This window comes from Callorhinus ursinus, unplaced genomic scaffold, assembly GCF_003265705.2.
Source record: "Callorhinus ursinus isolate GAN/ISIS: 27379988/994484 unplaced genomic scaffold, GSC_fseal_2.0 scaffold7, whole genome shotgun sequence".
Lineage (NCBI taxonomy): Eukaryota > Metazoa > Chordata > Mammalia > Carnivora > Otariidae > Callorhinus > Callorhinus ursinus.
The window spans coordinates 9,855,077-9,879,616 of record NW_027397069.1 but is presented as its reverse complement, the minus strand read 5'-3'; the positions used below and the strand labels follow the sequence as shown (position 1 = coordinate 9,879,616).

General features: G+C 37.1%; 1 protein-coding gene across 2 annotated transcripts in view; it reads right to left on the bottom strand.

Moving 5' to 3' along the window:
- UGGT2 (UDP-glucose glycoprotein glucosyltransferase 2) overlaps positions 1–24,540 on the bottom strand; it is a 178,333-nt gene that overhangs the window by 141,817 nt on the left and 11,976 nt on the right. Inside the window, exons 2-5 of one of the 2 annotated variants that reach the window (XM_025875171.2) lie at positions 22,814–22,896; positions 14,237–14,367; positions 13,644–13,756; positions 3,399–3,573 (exon numbers count right to left, since the gene is read on the bottom strand). In XM_025875171.2, the coding sequence (XP_025730956.1) occupies positions 3,399–3,573; positions 13,644–13,756; positions 14,237–14,367; positions 22,814–22,896 (502 nt within the window). Of the gene's footprint in view, positions 1–486; positions 609–3,398; positions 3,574–13,643; positions 13,757–14,236; positions 14,368–22,813; positions 22,897–24,540 lie in introns of those variants that run through there. The other variant, XM_073894385.1, reaches the window with a different exon arrangement.

Below are 24,540 nucleotides of genomic sequence, written 5' to 3'. Positions count from 1 at the left end.
ATCACTTGGGGGACATTTTTTAAAAAGATAAACAATAATTTGATCTCCCACTTCCATTCTACTGATATAATTGACATAAACACTGTATTAGTTTAAGGTGTATGATATAATGATTTGATAGAGACAATATGAAATGATTACCACAGTAAGTTTAGTTAATATCCATACCTCAGTATTTTTTCTTGTGATAAGTACTCTTAAGATCTATTCTCTTAGCAACGTTCAAAAACAATATTAAGTATAGTCGCCCCAGAATTTATAACTGGAAGTCTGTACTTTCCAAACCACCTTCACCCATTATCACCACCTCCCATTTCCTAGAGTCTGTTTTTTTTAGGTTCCACATGTGACATCATTATAGTATTTGTCTTTCTCTAGCTGATTTATTTCAATTAACATAATGCCCTCAAAGCTCCATCCATTTTGTCACAAATGGCAGGATTTCTTTCCTTTTTAAGGATGAATATTATTCCACTGTATACATACACCACATTTTCTTTATCCATTCATCCACTGCTGAACACAGGGGTTGTTCCCATGTCTTCAATATGGTAGGTAATGCTGCAACGAACATGGGACGACAGATATCTTTTCAAGTTAGTGTTTTGTTTCCTTTGGATATACACCTAGAAGCAGAAATATAGGATCATATGGTGGTTCTTTTTAAAAATTTTTGAGGAACCTCCATACCGCTTTCCGTAGTGGCTGTAGCAATTTACACTCTCATCAACAGTGCAAAAATATTCCCTTTTCTCCACATCCTCTCACCCTTGTCTTTTTGATAACAGCAATTCTAACAAGTGTGAGGTGGTATCTCATTGTAGTTTCTATTTATGTTTCCTGGTTAGTGATGCTGAATGCCTTTTTATGTACATGCTGGTCATTTGTATGTCTCCTTTGGAAGAATATCTATTCAGGTCCTTTGCCCATTTTTTTCATCAGACTGTTTTGTTTTTTACTATTGAGTTGTATGAGGTCCTTATATATTTCAGATATTAACCCCTTATCAGATATATGATTCACAAATAGTTTCTCCCATTCCATACCCTGCCTTTGATTTTGTTAATGGTTTCCTTTGCTGTGCAGAGGCTTTTTAGTTTGTTGTAGTCCTACTTTATTTTTTCCTTTTATTTTTGATTTTATTGCACTTTATTTTTGCCTTTGTTGTCTTTGCTTTTGGTGTCAAATCCAAAAAAATCACTGCCAAGACCATTGTCCAAGGGGCTTTTTCCTTAGGTTTTCTTCTAGGAGTTTCATGGTTCCATATTTTATGTTTAAATCTTTAATCCAAGTTAATTTTTGTGACTATTGTAAGATAGGGGGGCTAGTTCCATTCTTTTGCATGTACTTATCCAATTTCTCCAGCACCATTTAAATGAGTATGCTTGGCTCCCTTGTTGAATATTAGTTGACCATATATGCATGGGTTTATTTCTTGGCTCTCCGTTCCACTGATCCATATATTTTTATGCCAATACCACACTGTTTTATTACTACAGCTTTGTAACACAGTTTGAAATCAGGAAGCATGATGCCTCTAGCTTTGTCCTTTGTCAAGATTGCTTTAGATTTTAAAGCTTTGCAATTAAAATATATTTGTGTAGAACAGACATCTATGTCATTGGAACAGAATAGAGTCTAAAAACAATGCCTATATGAAAACTTGGTATATGATGGCTTAGAATAACTGTTCAATAAATTATGTGGGGACCAATAATTTTCCATATGGAAAAACTAGAATTGTATCTCTACCTTGCAGCATATTCAAATACATTCCAGATGAATTAAAAATCAAAACTTAAAAAATAGCATTTTAATTCTCACAAGAAACTACAGGAGACTGTCCTTATGATGTCGTGAAGCGAACCACTGAAGTTGGATAAATCTGACATCACAATTATTACTTGCACTGAACCGAAGATGTCATAATTTGTTTTAATACCAGAAGACCAGAAATACTATGGAAGATGTTTGCAAAGTATAGAAGAAAAGATTAGTATTCAAAACATATTTTTTAAAATCTACAGATAAGAAAAAGAGAAGCCCAAATAATCCAATATAAAAACAGGTAAAGAATATGGATAGGCAATTAGCAAGTATATCTGTGATGCTTTATTATCTTAAACATTAATACGCAAATCACTAATATTTCAAAATAAAACACTCTTTCCATGTTGGGAATATAGTGGTAAAATAAGCAAAGTGCGGGGCGCCTGGGTGGCTCATTCGTTGAGCATCTGCCTTTGGCTCAGGTCATGATCCCAGGGTCCTGGGATCGAGCCCCGCATCGGGCTCCCTTCTCTGCAGGTGGCCTGCTTCTCCCTCTCCCACTCTCCCTGCTTGTGTTCCCACTCTCACTCCCTCTGTCAAATAAATAAAAAAAAATCTTAAAAAAAAAAAAAAGCAAAATGCTTCTCTAATGGTCATTCTAGTTTGTGTGAGTTTGGTTGCATGGGGTGGGAGGAATGGTGTGCAGGTACGAAAGAAATAAAACTTGAGATACGGCAATGGGTCCTAGAATCACTAAACCAGAATACTATAGCAAGAGTGTGACAGCAATGAGAGGTTGCGAGAGTGGGAACACACCATAGTTGATCAGAAACTTCAATAAAACTGTACTCAGCTGTCTAAGAAATAGTTAACAGCATTCCTATACCATGCTTCACACTTTGAACTCATATATACTATGAGTCTATCAATTAAATTAGATTTCCTCATCAGAATACATTTTCATTACAAATAATTGTATTTATGGGGCGCCTGGGCAGCTCACTTAAGCGTCTGCCTTGGGCTCAGGTCATGATCCGGGGGTCCTGGGATGGAGCCCCGCATCAGGCTCTCTGCTCTGCGGGAAGCCTGCTTCTCACTTTCCTCCCTGCTCATGCTCTCTCTTGCTATCTCTCTCTCTCTCTCAAATAAAATCTTTAAAAATAATATTAATTGTATTTAAAGGGGTGCCTGGATGGCTCAGTTGGCTAATCATCTGACTCTCCATTTCAGCTTTGGTCATGACGTCAGGCTCTGTGCTGAGCATGGAGTCTGCTTAAGATTCTCTCTCCCTCTGCCTTTACTCCTTTTCGCCCATGCTCACACTCTCTCCCTCTCTCTCAAAAAACAAACTATATTTATGAATCCTAGCAAATATTATATACATATGAGTTTTTTTTATCCAAGTTTTAAATCTGTTTCAGATTTAAGAAGAAAGGAGCCTGAAGAGAAAGGAGTATCAACAATATACAGAATCCCCATATATTTTTCCACATAAAATTCACATTTGATAGGTGTGTTAATTTAAAAAAATCTTCAAATAATTGTTCAGGTGGAAATTATGTAAAACCCAGTAAGGAAATTATCAAACATAATTTTTATAGACCAAATAATCTTGGATAAAACCATACCTGAATATAATGCCGAAGAACATACAGAATTTCCCCATTTTGAGCTTTATTGGACAATACTCTGTGAAATTTACTAAATGCTCTGGTACCAATTTCAGCATAGAGTATGGTCACCGGTAAGTTCTCTTTGTTTGTAGGAAATTTATGATCGTCTTTAAACAGATAAGGTCTGGGCCTAAAATGGAAACAAAACACAAACATTTATTTATTTATAAAGATTTTAAGTAATCTCCACACAAAACGTGGGGCTCAAACTCACAACCCCAAGATCAAGAGTTGCATGCTCTGCTGACGGAGCCAGATGGCTGCTGCAAAACACAAACTTTTAAAGAGCTCGAAGAACATACTGAAAAAATATCATGACCTTTTAGAATTTCTACTTACCAAACAACTTACAGGAAAAAAAAATACACATACATACACACATGTATATACACACATACATACATATATATATACATATACACACATCCATGTATATATATTTTTATATATATGATCACAGAAAAAGAGTTTGAACTTCCTGTGGTGAATTTTCATCCTGTGTACAGGTTAACGTAGTAATTTCTGTGGGAGAATTGAAAAATGTAAAGACAACATACCTACAAAATAACTTTCCTTACACACAAAACAATATAACATCTAAGAATGTAACACTGAAAATTTTATAGCTATATGTCAGTGAGTAAAAATCCACATTTAGTATATGAAATCTGAGGGAATCAATAGAAAATGACTTCTATTCAAGACAGAAATCTGGTTAACCCAAAATTGTATATTACAAATATTTTTAATGAACAAGGTTTATTATCTTTAAATAACATATAATGGCAATATATTTTTCAATGAAAAATTTTTTTCTTCAATTTGGAAAGGTCTAATTTTTCATAGCTCACATTTCCTGAAAATGGGTTCCAAAAAAGCATGCTATCATACAAAGATTATCAGTACTTAATATGAACAACTCATGAAATCCTCAAGGATAATCAAAGAACCAGAGAAGTCCTATGGTCTGGCCCTATCGTAAACTTTGATACCTTCTTATTTGCCAGGCACTGTGTTAGATTCTTTATACATATCAGTACAGTCTCTTTTCCCAACAATTCCTTTAGATAGTTACCATCATTTAAACTTTTAAGGTTCCTGAGGCTCAGACAAGTTAAATATCCAGGACAAGATCAAACAAAGCCAGGATTTCAACTCCTGTCTATGGAATCCTAGACCTACATCTTTTAACAATTTACATAGGTAGAAAGAAAAACGAGATAACAAAGTTAATAATAACAAAGGTGTTGAGAAATAAATTTAGTGAATTCAAATATCTACAACCTTTTAGTCATTTACTATCTTTAAATAACAAATATGAAAAAAAGGCGAGAGGGACAGGGACATGAATAACACTACAGCATACTCGTGAAAAGACTGTGGGGTTTGAAAGTAGGCAGAATTGGATTCAAGTTCTAGTTTATTTACTTACTAGCTATGTGACTCTGAGCCAGTGATTTGATCTCTCTTGGGCCTATTCCTTTTTCTGTTCAAGAGAAGGTATTCTCACTGCCTGGTAGGAGTGTCCTAAAGATTTACCAAAATGACTTGCAAATCGTCTAGCAGAGCATAAAGCACATGCTTGATGTTCAAGAATCATTCTTCTCTCATTCTTGCAAACCTCCCCTTAACTATTGATCACGAGTACTGTCAAGGAAAAAAGGAATAAAATGTTGGATGGTAGACCACCATTAATGATCAAAGTAGGGAGGGTGCCTGGGTGGCTCAGTTGCTTAAGCATCTGCCTTCGGCTCAGGTCATGATCCCAGAGTCCCAGGATCGAGTCCCACATCAGGCTCATTGCTGGGGGTGGGGTGGGGATCTGCTTCTCCCTCTGCCCCTCACCCCCTCTCTCAGTCTCTCTCAAATAAGTATTTTTTTTTAAATGATGAAAAGTAGGGGGTATTTATCTATGTAATTATGACTATATATGCCTTATTTCCAAAAGGATACACAAGAACTTGATAGCATTGGTTGACTCTGGGGAGAAGTTCTGAAAGTCTGGAGTAAAAAAGAATCCTATAATTTGATGTATACATGCATTGTATTGTTTTAATTTTTAATGTTTAAACTTAATGCATCGGGAACATGTCCTTTTGGTGTAAATTAACATAAAATTCATTAAAAAATTAAAGGGACAAATTCTACACTCAGATGAACATACTGAATTGTTAGTTCACTTTCTACTGAATCTCTCGGGTTTCATATACTAGATGTGTATAGGATTCTTTTTTACTTACTGACATAACCATAAAATTTTACAGCATGTTTATATTACAGTCTATCTTATTATGTTTATTATATTGTTTTATGTGTAAGTTACTTTGTAGGCATATTTTCTTTACATTTTTTAAATTCTCCCACAGTAGTTAATTTAACCTGCACAAGGTAAGGAAAAAAAATTCTCATAATCAAAGTTTAAAATGAAATGGAATCTTTTTATCAAGAAGTAGGATTTTAAATATGAAAAATTCAAAAATAATATTCTATTACTTATTTGAGCTAAATAGGAACGATAAAATGGTTTGGTGATAACCACTGTTATTTTAGAGAAACATTTCTAGAATATTCATGATAAACTTAGACTTTCTACAATAAACTATGGTAAATAACATAACTAATTTTTCAGTTTTCTGATATGGCTGGGAAATTGTACATGTATAAATTATATCTTCTAAGAGAGAAATTCAAATTTCTATTTTAATTACAGAACAAGGCTTACCAATGAAAATAAGTTAACTATTACATTTAAAAACTGGCTAAACTACTTTTTTTTTTTTTTACACTTTATTTATTTGACAGAGAGACACAGCGAGAGAGGGAACACAAGCAGAGGGAAGTGGGAGAGGGAGAAGCAGGCTTTCCGCGGAGCAGGGAGCCTGATGCGGGGCTCGATCCCAGGACCCTGGGATCATGACCTGAGCTAAAGGCAGACGCTTAATGACTGAGCCACCCAGGCACCCTGGCTAAATTACTGTTGTTCCTGGTTACTGACTTACTTTAAATCAAAATCACTCAAGTGCTCAATACTTCTAACAGAATAATGAAAACTTCCACTAATTACTTGGCTTCAAATGTGTTTTATTTCTGGACAGTAACATGGAATACTGTGTTTCAGGTTTATAAGATTACATGAGTTTAAGTACCTTTACAGCGATTTATGGTTTGGCTGTCATAGTAAGTATGCACACTCACCCATCTTACTTTAATAAATTTCTTTTGAAATTTTACATTTTTTTTTTTTTGAAGATTTTGAGAGAGAAAGAGTATGAGCAGGGAGGGGGATGGTGGCAGTGGGAGAGGGAGAAGCAGACTCCTCACTGAGCAAGGAGCCCGATGCGGGGCTTGATCCCAGGACCCTGGGATCATGACCTGAGCCAAAGGCAGATGCTTAACTGACTGAGCCACCCAGGTGCCCTATCATCCACTTTCATTAACATTTAACGTAAGATAAGATTTTAAAAATATTACTGTCAATGTTTGGATATTTGAAACATGAAACAAACAAAATTTTATCAGCCCCAAGTAAGAGCTGAGTTCACAATTAATCTCTTCTGCAACAGGTGAAGAGACAAGAATGTGCAAAACAAGAGAAATAGAATTAGTCGCCATTCTTCATAGGATCCTATTAATAAACACTAAAGAATGCTAAAAGCATACTTCATTTAAAAAGTAAAAAGGAATCAAACCAGATGAAATTATTAAAATCATTTCAGTGGTGCAGTCGTTAAGCATCTGCCTTCGGCTCAGGTCATGATCCAGGGTCCTGGGATCGAGCCCCGCATCGGGCTCCCTGCTCAGCGGGAAGCTGGCTTCTCCCTCTCCCACTCCCCCTGCTTGTGTTTCCTCTCTCGCTCGGTCTGTCAAATAAATAAATAAAATCTTTAAAAAAATAAAATAAAATCATTTCATTAATTTTAATTGATACCTTGGAACTTAAATGGCGCTAAGTCAAATGGATTATTAAAATTACTGATTTTTATCAAATCAGTACTGAAGTACATTTCAGAATTTATACAGGATATCTTACATTTTAATATTGTCTGAAAGAAGATGTTTTCAAATAATTTATTATTGCTAGTAATCGGGAAGGCTAATGAAACAATGCTAGTAGATAAATCTTTAAGTGGAAAATAAAAGGAACAATTACAAGAAAGGGGATAGATTTTCCAGAGACAAAGGTCTCCTGAGTGTAGACCCCCCCTCCTCCAAATTCACATATAAATATGCAGACTGGCACAACTTCATCTTGATGATGCAAACTTGCGTACTTCTGGGCCGGGAGCAGCCTCAGGTGAGGCGGCATGAAGACGGGGACTGCAGCTACCAGGTGCGAGTTCAACAGTTTTGGAACTGGAGTGCCATGTGCCACTTTCGGGGTTTCCGTCTGTATTTGGGGAAAGCAGGCACAGAATGTTTTCCACTGGGGACAGGGCTTGCACTTTGGGCCTGTTTATTGTCCCCAGGGAATATCTACAGTGACAGCAAAGATCAGGTAGGTATAAGCTCCCCTGTACAGATTTTAAGGGATAACAGACTGACGTCTGACTACAACCCATCTGTCTGACATAGGACATACTCGTCCCCCTAGGACTTATTCACAGTCGGCTGAATCTGGGACCCTGTGGGCATGGTCGAGGCTAATCCTGCAGATGGAGCTCATCCTGCTGCTTGGAGTCCTGTTGAGAGTAGCCGTCATTAAAGGCTTCCTGAGACAGCAGAATGGCTGATGAGGAGCACAGTCACAGAAATTTTGAGTTTGGTCAAGAATTTGTCAGGCCCAGGGATGGGCTATTGGGAGAGGCCTTCTGCCAGAGCCATTGACTGTTTTTCTGGGGACATCAAGACTATGATAGGCCAGGGGCACCTGGGTGGCTCAGTCCGTTAAGCGTCTGCCTTCGGCTCGGGTTGTGATCCCGGGGTCCTGGGATCGAGCCCCGCATCGGGCTCCCTGCTCGGCTGAGAGCCTGCTTCTCCCTCTCCCTCTGCTGCTCCCCCTGCTTGTGTTCTCTCTCTCTCTCCCTGTCAAACAGATAAAATCTTAAAAAAAAAAAAAAAAAAAAAAAAAAAGACTATGATAGGCCATTTCTCAGGGTTTGCAGCAAGAGATTTTGAGGGGTATGTTAAGGTCTCCCTCTGGCACAAACAGCAGGTTGCTTACTGCTTGTTACAAGTCCTAGGGTCCCCAAGCTCCATGTCCCCCAGCTGTGATGCAATCCCAACTGCTCGTGTAGTGTTCTTGTGGGCCCACTTTCATGCCTGGGGAATGCAGAGCCATAGGAACTAGTGCAAGCAGGCTAACGTTCACACTGCTCATGGCCACAAAGAGTACCGTTCTTTGCTTCTGACCCCAGAGCCTCTTGTCTTCTGCCAGAATCCATGAAACAAAGGCAAGCTTATTAGCTTGTAGGTAGGACAAAATCAATTCCCCAGCCTGAGAGAAGCTATATATAGCATTTAGGTTAATACATTTTTTTTTTCTTTTTGTGAACTTTAGGCACATAATCCTTGGTTTATAACCTATGGATATTTGTCCATAGTGGTTTTTTTTTTCTTTTGTAAGCAAATAACTTATGTATTTGCATATATATTTACAGTAACAAATATTTTAATTTTTTCCCTCTACAGATGTTCCTCGTTCCTAAATTTTCTTCAGTTTTTATTTTTTTTCATGTTTTCCAGGTTAGATTTTTAGTTTTTTTCTTTAAAGAAATTACTGATTAGAACAGAAAAGAACAATTCTATTACCCTTTACGTTCATATTATTTTCTTTTCCCTTCCTTTTTTTAAAATCCTAACACATGTAGGGCATCAAAGCTGTCTTTCTTTTCTATGTGGTATTTTCACCATCCCAATTTCCAAAAAAATATTCCTTAATAGTTTTATTTCCTTGTTGGGGGCGGGGGAGCAAGTAATACTAATTTAGGATGGCGATGACTACAGTCACTTTCTCCCAAATAATCACATATTTACATATATAATATTTGTCAAGTTTTAGGGCAGATCCAGAGCACAGATCTTTAAACAGGAGGTAGGGAAGAGACAAATGATTCTACCTTTTTTTTGGCTAGAAAGTTCTTGTGTTTGAAGTAGCAAGGGATTAGGTTTTAAGTGGTAAGCAGCTTGACTTCAGACTAAAAGAATGGGCCTAACGCTGTGTACATTTACAGAAATAACAGACTGGCAGATGGGCGGCCGCAATTTATGTCCACAGCATACAGCCCCAAAGAGTGTGCCTTTACTCTGCCAGTTGGTGATCTTCCAAGTGGCCGACCAGACGGGCAGCAGGCCACTGGCAACAGTCCGAGAGTCAGCGTAAATGTACCAACTTTCACCAAGGCGTCAGAGACTAGGCACGAATAGGAGCACTGCCTTGAATTTTGCCCGCTGACTGCAGTGACCACATCTGCCTTCGGTGTTACACAGCTGTGGCCCAAATGAGCAGTAACAGGACCCTGAAGATACCACCAGCTTTAACTTAGCTGAACGTAACAGTAACGCAGCCCAGGCATTAAGGGAAACCACTGTGGACTGAGGGCCCCAATGAGCCAGAAACTTTACCTGAGGTAGTGGAATAGGGCACAGGGTTTGTCCCAAAGGGTAGCTACCACTTTTCCATGTCAATCTAAGATCATGATAAGGCAAAACAACTATGCACTTGAATATACCATTTTCAATTGACCAGAGAGACTTGTTGGCTCCCTCTGTCTTCTTAGTCATTGAATCCTATTTGACCTATGCCAAAATGTAAAACATCAGATGTTAGAGTCACAAGGCTTCCCTGGGTTAGGCCGTCAGTTTCAGTAAGAGCTGAAGAGCCCCTACAAGCTGCATTTTTAAAAAGGAGTATACTTGATGTCCAAGTCACGCAGGTGGCACTGTTGTACTCGAAACTGTCTCTGGGTATTCCAGCCGCCACTCAGACTGTAACTAAAGTTGGGATGGGATTCTGGCCCAACTTTCTCCTCCTGAGATTCTACGCTGTTCACCTGGGAACAGACGGGACATGTGGCAGTCTCCCCGGAGACTTCGTGAGCATTCACAGCATTCACAGTATAAACAGAAATAGTATCAATGCCAAACGTAATTCAGTCATGGAAGCCAAAATAATAAAACTTCATCGAATTGGTCTAGAGATCATTTTAAACCCTTGCCCATCAGGAACACCTTCCAAACCCCATCAGTTGAGTTTGGGTGCCTTTTCCTGTAGGAACATATATCAAGGACCTTTGACTGGGTTATCAGAAAACTGCTCTCACCCAGCCAGGAGCAGAGAGTACAAAATGGCAGGGGGAGAGAGAGGAGAGCAGTAGGGAAAAGTTTTAAGTGTTGAGTTTTTGTTTTCCTCCAACCACGTGGCCCTTGTTCTTCCTCTTCCAGAAAGCCATGTGTCCGTCAACATCTCACCCCTGTTTCTAAAACTGTCAAGAACTGTTAAAGATCTAAGGTTTGACTTTACCCTACGTACAAAACATAAAGTTAGGTTTTTATCATTTCCTGGTGGTGGGGGTGGGATGGGCAAAATATGGACCTAAATGGATAGTACATAAATAGTGGGTATACCTTGTAAGCTGAGGAACACTATACTTGGGGAACCACTGTTTTATAGCAAGCAGTAAACAAGCCTGCTCTTCTTTCCAAAGGGAAAAATCACCTCATTCCTCTAGGTTGCCTGATACAAACACAACCCTGAGAAAGGTCTCAGGTAAAGAGCAGTCAGGGTCTTCCACTTTCTATTCATCAGACCAAGAACATGCAAGGCTCACAGGGTCCATTGCAGATGGCCTCTCCCAAAAGCTTGATGTTAACCCCCTTTTAATCTTAATTTTATATTTAATACTTAAATATTCAATATTTAAGAAAATTATAAAGTCAGACATCAAAAATTAATAATTTTAAAAGTCATCAAAATTGTTTTAAAAATGCACTAGGAAAAGAAAAAAAATGCACAAGGGCTGACAATTTCACAGTTAGTCTATTAACGCTATACAGGGGGAAAAAGCTATAAAGGAATTGAAGATCTCGCCATTTGTGACGACATGGATGGATCTAGGGGGTGTTATGTTAAGTGAAATAAGAGAAAGAAAGACAAATGTCATATGATTTCACTTATATGTGAAATCTAAAAAGCAAAATAAATGAATAAAAAAACTGATAAATACAGATAACAAACTGGCGGTTCCCAGAGAAGGGCAGGGGATGGGCAAAATAGGTGAAGGGGATTAAGGAGGTACAGACTTCTCGTTATAAAATAAGTCACAGAGATTAAAAAAAAAAAAAAGTACAGCATAAAGAATAAAGCCAATAATACTGTAATAATGTTGTATGGTGACAGAGGATAACCACACTTACCATGGCGAGCACTGCAGAAAGAATTGTTGAATTACTATGTTGTGCACTTGAAATGAATATAACGTTGTATATCAACTATACTTAATAAAAGTTCAATGCAGACACCCCTAAAACACAGCAGAGGGTATTTTTCACAGAAGCTTAATGAATCTAAAACTTGCATAAAAGTATTAAAACACCCAATTCAGACTCCTTTGAGAAATAAATTGCTGTATTTAAAAAAAGGAATTGATAATTTCTATGATATACTTTTCTATGACATATATATGTACAAGAACAGAATTTACAGAAATAACATGGTTGCCTAATTCACTATATGAAGCTAAAATGACAGTTTTAAAAAGATAGCATTTATAATAGCTAATCTCATCTATTAAAATAGAAGCATGAATCTTAAAACATAGGCAATCTTAATTTAACAGAAATTAAGATATCCCACACCATTAACAAATGCAAAGATGGTACAATATTTTAATATACATTACCATAATACACAGTATGTCCAATGAAAAAAACTTTGTATTCATCTCAATAAATTGGTAACTTAATTTTAAAAACATAAGATTACAAAACTTTAACATTTTAAAAGGTATGAACAAAAAAAGAAGGTATAAACAGAAGACATACCATGTCATCTGTTGAGAGATTCAATATAATAAAGACTTAAATTGTTCTTAATCAACAGGTTTAATGTAATTCTAATTAAAATCCTACCGAGGCTTTCTAGAGAGGCAATTTGGCAGGAGAAAAAGGACTCTAATGTTAATTTGAAAGCATCAATAACCTCAAAGAGCTAAAACAATTTGGAGGAAATAAAGCAGCAATGAAATTGTACTGTGAGATATCAGAATATATTATAAAACAATAAATACTAAAATAGCATGGCACTGCTACAAGAAACAGTTAATGTACAGGACAGCTATGAAATAGAGCGTAACATAATATGATGAATATATAGTCAACCAGTCACCTGAAGGGAAAACTATCTGACTGGATCCTTAGCTTTGATAACAATAACTTAACATGGATTAAAAGTTTACAGTAAAATGAAAGGAAAAACTTTAGGAAAACTACTGGAAAATAATAGTTATAGATCTCTCAGGTTTGGGGAAAAAACTAAGTATAAGAACACACACATAAAAGAAAATTTGGGCTACATAAAATTAGAGTCTTCTGTATATTAAAAATAATATAAAATGCAAGAAAATATTTTAAAAGGTTTACAACAAAGAAAGTACTGATACGAATTACTAAGTATATATTACTGTTTAATACATAAAGCACTCTTTCAAAATTAGAGAAACAACTTTAAAACTTTCTAAAGTATAAATAAATCAGACAGTAAAACATATACTGGTACTAATAAATTAATAATTTCCTTTTGACTGCCCATCCATATCCATTTGTATTAAATACTTGGAAGAAGTAAAGTTTTTAATAATAAATTATAACAAAGCAACTCTGTACTCTGTATTACTGTATTATTAATTTTTTATTCCCAAGTTATACATTCAGTTTATATTTAAAGAGACAGAGTCCAAATAAATGCAGTTTTGCTTATCTGAAAAAACAATCTATGATTATATAAAACATATTTAATGTATTTTATGGTATTTTGTTATAATTTATATTCTAAAATCAAAAGCTAATGAGATAAAATATTGAAAATACTTGCATATTTTAGAAAAGGACTTGAACTACCAGCTCAGATTCAGTTTTTCAATACAGAGTACATTAAGAAGCAATATCTTCATTATTAAAAATTTTTATTATAAGAAATTTCTGCTATTTCAACCCTCACCTCTTTTTATAAACCATGTCTTTCACTATAGGTTATCATGAACTTACCTTGAAGTAGCCTTCTTCAGCAGCTTTTTAAGTTCATTAATTTTACAGGTGTGTTTTTTATGGATAACCACAAATGCATCACAGCCATCTGGCGGGGGCTCATCAGCTGCAATCTAAGATTTCAAAGATTATATTTAGCTACAGTAGTTGATAATTACAACATGATATTTAAAACTCATATATTCCTTTGATTAAAATAACTCATCAACTACTATTAAGCTATTGCTCTAATTAAAGTAAAAAATATCTATACGCAGGCAGAATCAAATACTTGAACAAAATCAACTTTATAGTAGGGACATGCTTCAAAGTCATTGAAAATTGCCATTAAAAAAGAAAAAAATGCCTTCAAATTAAAATTTTAATTATAGTTAATTTCAATAATCATCTGTTCTCATAATTTCCTTATTCCAAATAACTATAAAATTATATAATGTATTCAATTATAATCGATTAACAATAATACAATCAATGACAGGCTATGGAAGCAAGTATAAGTCTATAGGGTTTTTTTCCCCCAAAGATTTTGTCAGAGAGCGAGTGAGCGAGACAGAGCATGTGCAAGCGCACAAGCAGGAACTACTTTTACATACCTGTTGAAACATCTGAATAGTTGGTGAGTATGCCCTTATAGAGAAAGCAAACTTTAAGAGATTGATATGTAAATTGTCTAAGAATTGTCCAGCTTTCTTCAGGATTAAGTTGTAATGAGAATAAGCTGATTCTATTAAAAAAATTCAAGAGAAAAGGATGTTATTTTCATTTTCAACACATTGGCACAACTCTACTGTAAAGCTAACTTAATATCATCAAATTTTAACTTTGGTTATGGGTGGTGTTGGAGAAAAATGGAAAATCAAGATCTGGCTTATTAACTTCATTTGGATATTCCAGTGAAGTACAATCAAGTGACAGGAGTCCAGGTGAAAATAATCCTGCCATTAAAATCTATTTGGAAGATGCCAGCATATCAGATTAATTCACTCAAAGGCCGTGGGGTTATAATACAAGGATAAGATGCAGGGCCTACCTACAATTTAAAAGGAGACTAAGAACAGCACAAAAAAAAAAATATGACTTAAATTTTAAATGACACATATAAATTCTACTCAGATTTAGTACACATAGCCAAAAGCAATTAGTGTGTCCAGAATGCTTTAGAAGACAGAATTTGAAGCAGACCTTAAAGCATACGAGAAACGTCTTCTTGTATACGACAAATAACCTGAACTGCTGTTTCCCTCCTCTAAACCCATCTGCAAAGGTCCTGAACAACCAAAGAGGATGAATCCTAGAGTGTAAGAACTCCTGGACACCCCTGGGGAGATGGAGATCATGTGGCTGGGAGAGGGACCGCAGAATGGAAGCCAAGAGTTGAAGAGGGCCTGGTGACACTCATGGGGTAAGCAGGGAAAGAACCATCTATTTTTGCCCTTTCCTCTTGTCGGCACCACCTGGGGTGTAATATCACCTGCACTGTTGTCCCTGTGCCAGCCAGAGGTGGCAGGGTAACAGCACAACAGCTCTGGAGCCAGCTGACATAGGCCCTGGAAGCTGGCCCCCGGAAGCCTGCCCCTGGACATTCTCTGCTCATTTCCTCGCTCTTTTACTCCCTGGTACTAAGTTACCAACTGACAGAAGAAACTTCATTAAAAGAGCAGAGTTAAAGTAGACTCAGATCTTTACCTCACCCACAGATCACAGTTCCTGGATGTGAAAAGGGAGGACGAAAGGGATGTGTAACTATAGACACGCTCCTGTGGGGGGTGGGGGGGGGTGTGGGGGGGGGGGGGGAGGGTGCTGCATGGAAGGAGAAACTTTGGGGGTGCTGGGGGAGACTGGACCGTTTGCTGACTGCTACAGTGTCTACTACTTGTTCAAAAGGTGCTGGGCTCTTGACCCTTGGCTCCTCTCCTTACTACAACCCATTCATTCAGGTGTCATCTGGCCCTCTATGGGGCCCTGTGGGACTCGGGGCTCAGGGAACCAGCACAGATATGTGGGCATGGTGGGTGCTGCATTTTCTTTGAGTAATAAAGTCCTCCATCTCTCATCCAGGGGTTTCAGGTCTTCTGTCAGCATCCATGAAACTAATCTGTTAGCTTGGAAATGGTAAAAATCTGAGATCCTTCACAGTACTTGACAGATCTGACAACAGAGATGGAATGCTGACAGATACACAGATTTTTGGAGGAGAAAAGACCCAGCCTCATGGGTCAATTGAGAGAATTTGAAGGAAGTCCTTATAAATTGATAGTGAACATACTGATAAAATTGTATGGTCAGACAATCAATGGTCCTTCACTTTGTTGCCTATTATTGAAAAGAAAATAAGGAAGAGGTTACAGATCAAGAACTGGGCAGTAGCTTCAAACGCATTTACCCAAATGAGGTCTTAGTTGTTAACTCCCTTCATGCAAGTGGACTTCCCCACCAGTGGTTCTGTCAGCTTCAAGTCCAACCCATGGTGACAAGTACAAAGACCTATTTTGGATTAGGACAGTTTGACCTTCAGACAAGAGCTACGGACATGCATACCTACACGAAGTGAAAAAGGAAGGAAATCTGTTACCACTATAGACAGAAGGCCGGAAAGTCATTAGAACTTCGGATCGCCTGGCAGAGGAGAGGACGGAGTACATAATGCAGAATTACAACCAACTTACGATTCAACAATTCCTACAGTCTATCACGCCAACCTTAGATCCTTTCAAACAGGACAGTAAAAAGCCTCAAAAGTTACTGTAACAGGTCATGGCTGAGAAGAGAGAGCTGTAGTCCACTTGGGAGATTTCCCTTGGTCAGTTAGAAAGTCTTTCACGTTCTATCCAGGACTCTCATGTCTCATGTTTTATGTTTGATCCTTGAAACTGTGGGAAGCTAAGTTTTTAGCTTGCAAGTAGGATAAAAAAAACAACTCCAGCCCCTTTACAGTTCTTGATAAAAAGCTCAAGAATGAGAGAACTAAAAAACAGGGGGATATGCAAACCATTCTGAAAGAACTAAGGAGAGAACAAGAAAGTATACCAGAAAATATAGACTAAACTGAGATAACACAAAAGTAAAAAGAATCAGGAAAAACAGAAATAGAGAATATGCAGGGAAGATGTGAAGAAAGTGAAACAGAAATAAAAAGAATAGGAGAAGATGAAAAAGATTTAAAAGTAAATGACAGATCCAGAAGTCCGGCAAAAGGCATCTACGATATGTATAATTGTATCCCTAATGCAGAAAATGAAAATAGAAGAGAATGAACAGAGAACTCTCCAGAATTAAAAGGAACAGTGAGTCTACATATCTAAGAATGAAGACTCAGAATGGTTAGCACTGCAGTATTTTCTAGTAAAACTAAGGGACTCTAAAGTTAAAAATCTGAAGTATAAAATTCATGCATACACAGTCCTGTACGTGAGGAACTCAAGGCCATTATTCCTAGGAGTTGTTCATGAGGCATCAACTAGGGAGCAAGCTTTACCTAACCAAGAAATAACTGGAAGAACTGTAGCATAAAGTTTGATGGTGAGCTCTGAATATACTTAACTATGGAAACAAGACCAAATGAAGTAGCTGAGATTTACAGAAGACATGTAAATGCTGCATGCCCCAGTGATGCAGAAAAGCATACCACTGACTAACCTGCAACAAAGGGGAAATTAAGTGGAAAGTAAAGTAAGCTCGGTGATTCCCCATAAATGTTAGCTGGGAATAAAAGAATATCACTGAAGCCAACAAAGCAAGCAGTAGAAGCTCATATATACTTAAGAACACAAAGATGAAAACTTAAGAATAGTGGTGACCCAAATCAGATGGTGATGAGGATCACTAGTTATCTCATTACTGCCTCTAGGGGACCAAGAGACCATACCCACAGAGAGAAGAGGCTACCAACGCTGGGCCTTCACACGCCACTCCCCTGGTACGAAATGCAGAAGGGTAATAAGCAGTGCATGTTCAGCCAACTCCTATTCAGCAAATCTCAGCTTAAGAGTCATTTGTTTTGGAAAGAGTTTTCCCTGACTCCCAGTCCAGATCCTGTTATACACGCTGACAGGTCCATACCATCTCTAGATCAAGTCTCAAAACTAATGAAAAATTATTTGTAAATTTGTTAATGCTGTCCCTCCCATTAAGCTATAAGCTGTGAAGGCAGGAATCTTTTCTAGGCTGTCAGTTGTACCTTTCTGCTCCTGGTACACCAAATCAGTCTTCAATACATTTCTGGAATTAATGTTTAAGAAATGTATAGGTCTCTTCCATCTAGGCTGTAAGACATTCCTAATGCAGTAATTTTAAAGAGTTATATAGAATAGGTGTATGCTCATTCACTTTTTTTTTTTTTTTAAGATTTTATTTATTTAACAGAGAGAGACACAGCGAGAGAGGGAACACAAGCAGGGGGAGTGGGAGAGGGAGAAGCAGGCTTCCTGCAGAGCAGGGAGCCCGATGCAGGGCTTGATCCCAGGACCCTGGGACCATGACCTAAGCCGAAGGCAGATGCTTAACTGACTTAGCCACCCAGGCGCCCCATCATTCCCTCCTACTTTTTTTTTCCCCCCTCCTACTTCTTAAACTATAGATAATTTCTCAGGAAGTTATGGTGAGTTTCCCTCAAGAATAAAAAAATAATGTATGTAAGACTTACCTTCAATAGTAAAAGCACAGATCAGACAAGAGATTTCATCTTAAAAACTGATCTTAAAAAAGATGTAATAGCTACAGGGCCAACAAAAAAATAGCCAGAATTAGTGTAATAGCCTAAGACTGTATCAGTCAAAAAGGGATCAGTCATCCATGAAAATAGAGTCAACAGAAACAAATATGAGTCGTGCCTGACAACAGACATCAAATTTTGTCACCGGTCACTGTTAAGGTCTCTAATGTAGAGATGGATGTAGGGTTCAGGGGTTTAGGTTCTATAATTTAGGCTTAACTTGCAAGATCACCTCAATCACAAGATGGATGCACTGAACTATTTTAGCTGATGTTTTAAAATAATTCAATTCAGGGGCACCTGGGTGGCTTAGTCAGTTAAACATCCAACTCTTGATTCCAGCTCAGGTCAGGATCTGAGGGTCATGAGACCAAGCCCCACATGAGGCTCTGCACTGGATGTGGAACCTGCCTGGGATTCTCTCTCTCCCTCTCCCCCTGTTCACTTGAGCTCTCTATAAATAAATTAGATTAAAATAAAAATAAAATAAAACTCAATCCAGGCTCACCCACTAACCTACCAATAAGGACTTTGCCCTTTCAGTATCTTTCCATTTTCTTCAGCCTCAGGTTTTACTTGATTTTTGCCTACTGGCATTTAATATACATAAATCACTCTCACCTTCATGGGGGAAAAAAAGCAGCAGCCTCCACAGTCTGCTACTAATTCATCTTATTTGCTTCACAATCTTTTTTTTTTTTTTTCTTCAGGTGTAGAATTTAGTGATTCAACACTTACATACAATAGCCGGTGCCCATCACAAGTGCCCTCCTTAATGCCCATCACCCATTTAACCCATCCCCCACCAACCTCCCCTCTGGTAACCAGCAGTGTGTTCTCTATAATCAAGAGTCTGTTTCTTGGTTTTCCTCCTCCCCCACCCCATGTTCATTTGTATCTTAATTCCACACAGTGAAATCATATGGTATTTGTCTTTCTTTGACTTATTTCACTTAGCTCCATTCAGGTCATTGAAAATGTCAAGATTTCATTCTTTTTTATGGCTGAATAATTTTCCACTGTGTGTGTGTACGTGTGTATACACACACACCACATTACTTCTTTATCCGTTATCAGTTGATGGACATTTGGGCTTTTTCCATAATTTGGTTATTGTTGATAGTGCCACTATAAACATAGGGGTGCATGTATCCCTTCAAATTGGTATTTTTGTATCCTTTGGGTGAGTATCCAGTAGTACAACTGCTGGGTCATAGGGCAGTTCTAGTTTTAACTTTTTGAGGAAACTCCATACTGTTTTCCAGAGGGGCTAAACCAGCTTGCATTCCCACCAACAGTGTAGGAGGGTTCCCCTTTCTCCACAACCTCGCCAACACCTGTTGTTTCTTGTGTCATTAATTTTAGCCATTCTGACTGGAGGTGACAACTCATCGTAGTTTTGATTTGTATTTTCCTGATAATGAGGGATGATGAGCATCTTTTCATGCTTCACAGTCCATCCTGAAGGACTTAACAATACCTTTCTCTGCTTCCAACCTCGACTCATACCTCACCCTACCATAGTTTTGATAACTATACCAGTAAAACTGCTAGCTAAATCACCAATAATTTTTCTGTTGTTAAAACCTTAATATTTGATCTGTCTATAGTATTTGATAACATCCATCACTTACCACTCAATATTCCCTGGCTTTCATGACATCACACTTTGTAGGTTTTCACCTGCCTCTATGGGTACACCTAAGTCTCTATTGTGTGTTCTTCCTCTGGTTAGTTCTTAAACATTGATGTTCTTCAGGGTTCTGTCATTGGGACCTGTTTTCTTCTCATTCTATACCTCCTCCCTGTAACTTCAATTACCCTCTTAGTGCTGATAACTCCCAAATCCTACCCCTTAGCCTATATTTTTACCACCTAAATCTCCCACGCATATATCAGCTTACAGAATATCCTCACTTGGATATTCAATAAGCATTTCAAATGTGACACATTCAAACTGCAATCATCCTTCTATCCAAACCCAGTTCTCAGTTATAAGCAACTGAGTTAGAAATGTCATAACATTTTCCAAAAATCTTTCCATTAAAATATATAAGCAACTTTACTTGTGTAAAAACCATTAAAATCTTCCAAGGATTTTAAGAATGAATTTCTTCTATGTGGAGCACATGGGGAAGTAAAAGTAAACAGGGACTCTGGAATTAGGTAAACCTTGGTTGACATTTCTAACTCACCACACAAAGCTCATAGGTTAGCTAATATCATGCCACTTAATCTTGAAGCATCAATAAATACATAACTCCATAGCAGAACCATATAAAATGGTTGAAAAACCAGGCAATTCAATGTTTAAATGGTCTTAATATGCTGACACATAAATTAAAGTGTTCTCACCAAATGGCATGAAACTAGCACCTGAGTTCAAAGTTAAATCTTCAACATTTACAACTTTTTTAGGCAAGTAGATCACCAGAATTATTCTTCAGTAAAGAGTATTTACAGGGTTTCATGGAGATTCAACAACCTAAAAAATTACACGTAACTGAGGATTTAAAATGTTTCCTCTAGGATAATCTTGAAGTAAATTCAGTAAGTCTGACAGTCGACATATTTAACTGCTCCTATACAGCATCCTCTCCTACACCTAACAGTATCAGTGATGATGCAGCATATGCATTTGACCCTTGCCATTATAAATAATTTTAATGGAACTCTATTTTCAGTGTTAGTAATTCTTATTTAATAGAATTTCTTTTAGGTTCAACCCTGAAGTACACACCTCCTATTTTATATGCTTGAAGTAGAGCTTAGGTATTCCTGAGCTTATATTTCAACTTGTTAATAATCATCTGCCATCAGATTGTCCAGACATGTCATTTTATTTAGGGAAAATACGTGGACACATCTAAGCAACTAAAGAGTTCAAAATTTGTAAGAGTAATTTTTGAGAATAGCACTGAATGAGACTATAAAGTATGTACCAAGAACTAAAGATTTGGGAAAGCTACATTTAGGATTTTAGGTGAGAGCCACAAAAGTTGGTGGATTTTTTTAACTGTGAGAACCTTACATATTAACCTAGCCTTTTTTATCACAAATACCAAAACTAAAATTATCAGGACAAATACAAAGCCAACCAACAACAGTTTCCCATCAATTTGCAAGTCGACTTGTAAGTGGCCAAAATTCCTCTGCTCTTCTGCCTTCCCTATACCTGGCTCCCTCTGCTATCGTCCACACTGAACTCCCAACACTCACCACTAGAAAGGCCGTCCTGCTCTCTCTGAAGTACTGACCAGGTGCCCTTTTTTATGCACTTCCTTGTCAGTGCGGCCCATGAAGCTCTCTTACTACCTTAGAGCACAGCTGGCTCTTCCGCTTTCCCCTTCACAGTATTGTGGGGCCCGGGGAGCACTGATCACATTTATTCACCTTTGTATTCCCAGTATCTACAGCAGTGCACAGTATGACTCAAATAATAATTAAATAATGAGGCTTTTCAGTAAAAGTTTTTTTAAAAGAGCAAATTACTTGTTTTGAAAACATTTCAGTTTAAGATATCATGAAAGGCATGTCTGCTCTATTTTTTTTTAACCTATCTCATGAAATCCTAAAATTGCTCAACTTCAAGGCCACCTGAGCCAAATGGAGTCCAGTAAATGAACACTTAAAATAATCAAAACTGTTGTTTCGGTAACATTTACATTCAAGAACAAAATCAAACTAATCACCACAGTAAGTTGTCTCTAAACTATTTAATCTCCATAGTTAAGGAAGTTCTCCCCATGTCTACAAGGCTAAAGAAATCCCCCTCGAGGGATTCCATGTTAATACTTATTCTATTCTCTGTAGAGACAGAAAAATAACCTTTCTTTATAATAATTAATAATTAACCTTTTAGCCTCTGCTGCTAAAACCCCATTTCAGTATCTTTAATCTACTGACCTTCTCTCAGAAACATATTAACAAACACTTGTTCATTCTAAAGATATAGGCATACATACAGATATGTAATATGTATTCATATATATTTAAAAAGGAGGAATGACTAACTGCATCTTCTAGATAGTGAAATGAAAACACACAGTTTACCTGATTTGTTAAGGGCAAGTATTAAAAAAATCTCTTTAAAAGAATTTTGGCAAAAAAACCCAAAAAAAACAAAAAACAACACTACTAGATGCAAAACTAATACTATTTCAAATAAATCTAGGTAAAAGAAAGCCATAATTCAACAATTTCTAGTTCTCTTTGATATAATGCAATCGGCAAACACTGGTAATTATGTGAGAGTTCTTATAATAAAGTATTAAACCTTTATTTTTTGGAAATGGATGCTTAGAATAATTTTCATTAAAACATCTTTTCAAACTTAATATTCAGATTTACTAACCCAATTAAGCATTTACACTTCACCCTTAACATTAAAAACAATAAACATATCTAATGTATGCACATAAATACAAATTTTTTAAGTTATAGTATTCACATCACCTACCTGTTTGCTTATAAATTGCTAATTCTTGTACAGTTTCCAAAAACTGCCAAAATTTTTCATTACTTTCTTCTGCCATAAATTCACTATTAAAATAAAAGTAATCAGTTAATAGACAGATAGGAAAAATGAAATGCAATGAGAAACTACACCTTAAAACCAAATTATAACTTAGGGTTAAAACAAAAACCTCCAAAAATTAAAGTGACTGATTTCCGTTTACCATGATGCAGAAAGAGAACAAATTAATGATTTTTACATGAGATATCATTCCCAACTTACAAGCATATACTGGTGACTAGAAAAGATTGCACGAGAAATTACTTCTGGCTTTTCCTCATTAGTAGCTATAACTAAAAAATGGATATTTTGTTTCTATACTATATAACAGTATAGTTAACAGTGTTATATTAGTTCCAGGTGTACACTGTAGTGATTCAACACTTCCATACATCGCCCAGTGCTCATCACAAGTGCACTCCTTAACCCCCATCACCTATTTCACCCGTCCCATCTTCTCTCTGGTAACCACCAGTTTGTTCTCTATAGTTAAGAGTCTGTTTCTTGGTTTGTGTCTTTTTCCCTTTGCTCATTTGTTTCCTAAATTCTACATGAGTGAAATCATATGGTTTTAGTCTTTGACTTATTTCACTTAGCATTATACTCTCTAGCTCCATCAATGTCATTGCAAATTACTGAGAATTATAATTTAACAGTAATGGAATGTTATATAAAGGTAAAAAAAAAATAGACTGCCTATGTTTCACAAACAAAAATTGGTTTTATAAACATTTTTTAAAAATGTTATTGGGGTGCCTGAGTGGCTCAGTTGTTTGGGTGTCCAACTCTTGATTTTGGCTCAGGTCATGATCTCAGGGTCCTGGGATCAAGCCCGGCACTGGGCTCCACGCTGGGTGTGGTGGAGCCTACTTGGGATTCTCTCTCCCTCTGCCCCTCCGCCCCCACTCTCTCCCACGCACTCTCAAAATATAATATTTTTATTTAGCTCTTATTTGTGTAGACAATCTTTTTATTATTTAAAACAGAAAACACCTTAATGAAAAAATTAATAGGAAGTTGGTGAATCGAATTAGGTCTTTGGCCTTGAAGCCCACCTTGATTTTTCCAGAGTGTAGGTCAGAAAAAATGACCAAAGCCATTTAAAACCTTAGGAGATAATGGGAAAAAAATAAATAAAAAAAGAAAACCTTTGGAAATAATTAAGTTAGAGGTTATTCAGTCCTATACAAAACAAAGTGCAAGACACCCAAAGGCAAGTAGATCCAACTATTTTTTTTTTTTTAAAGATTTTATTTATTTATCTGACAGAGAGAGACACAGCGAGAGAGGGAACACAAGCAGGGGGAGTGGGAGAGGGAGAAGCAGGCTTCCCGCTGAGCAGGGAGCCCGATGCCAGGGCTCCATCCCAGGACCCCAGATCATGACCTGAGCCGAAGGCAGATGCTTAACGACTGAGCCACCCAGGCGCCCCGAGATCCAACTATTTAAACTAGAAAGGAAACAGCCATCAAACAGATGGTACAGATTTATCACCCATCTTATCTTTCTCTCTAGTCTCGGTAAATTTAAACTAATGCTTAATAAAAATGGAAGGTATGAGGACATCCACGACACATGTAAAGTAATTCTTGTGAGTCTGGTCACTAAAAGGCAAAAGGAGGAGAGAGAAACTGGTTTATCCACATAAATATGACAAGCACAGGCACTGA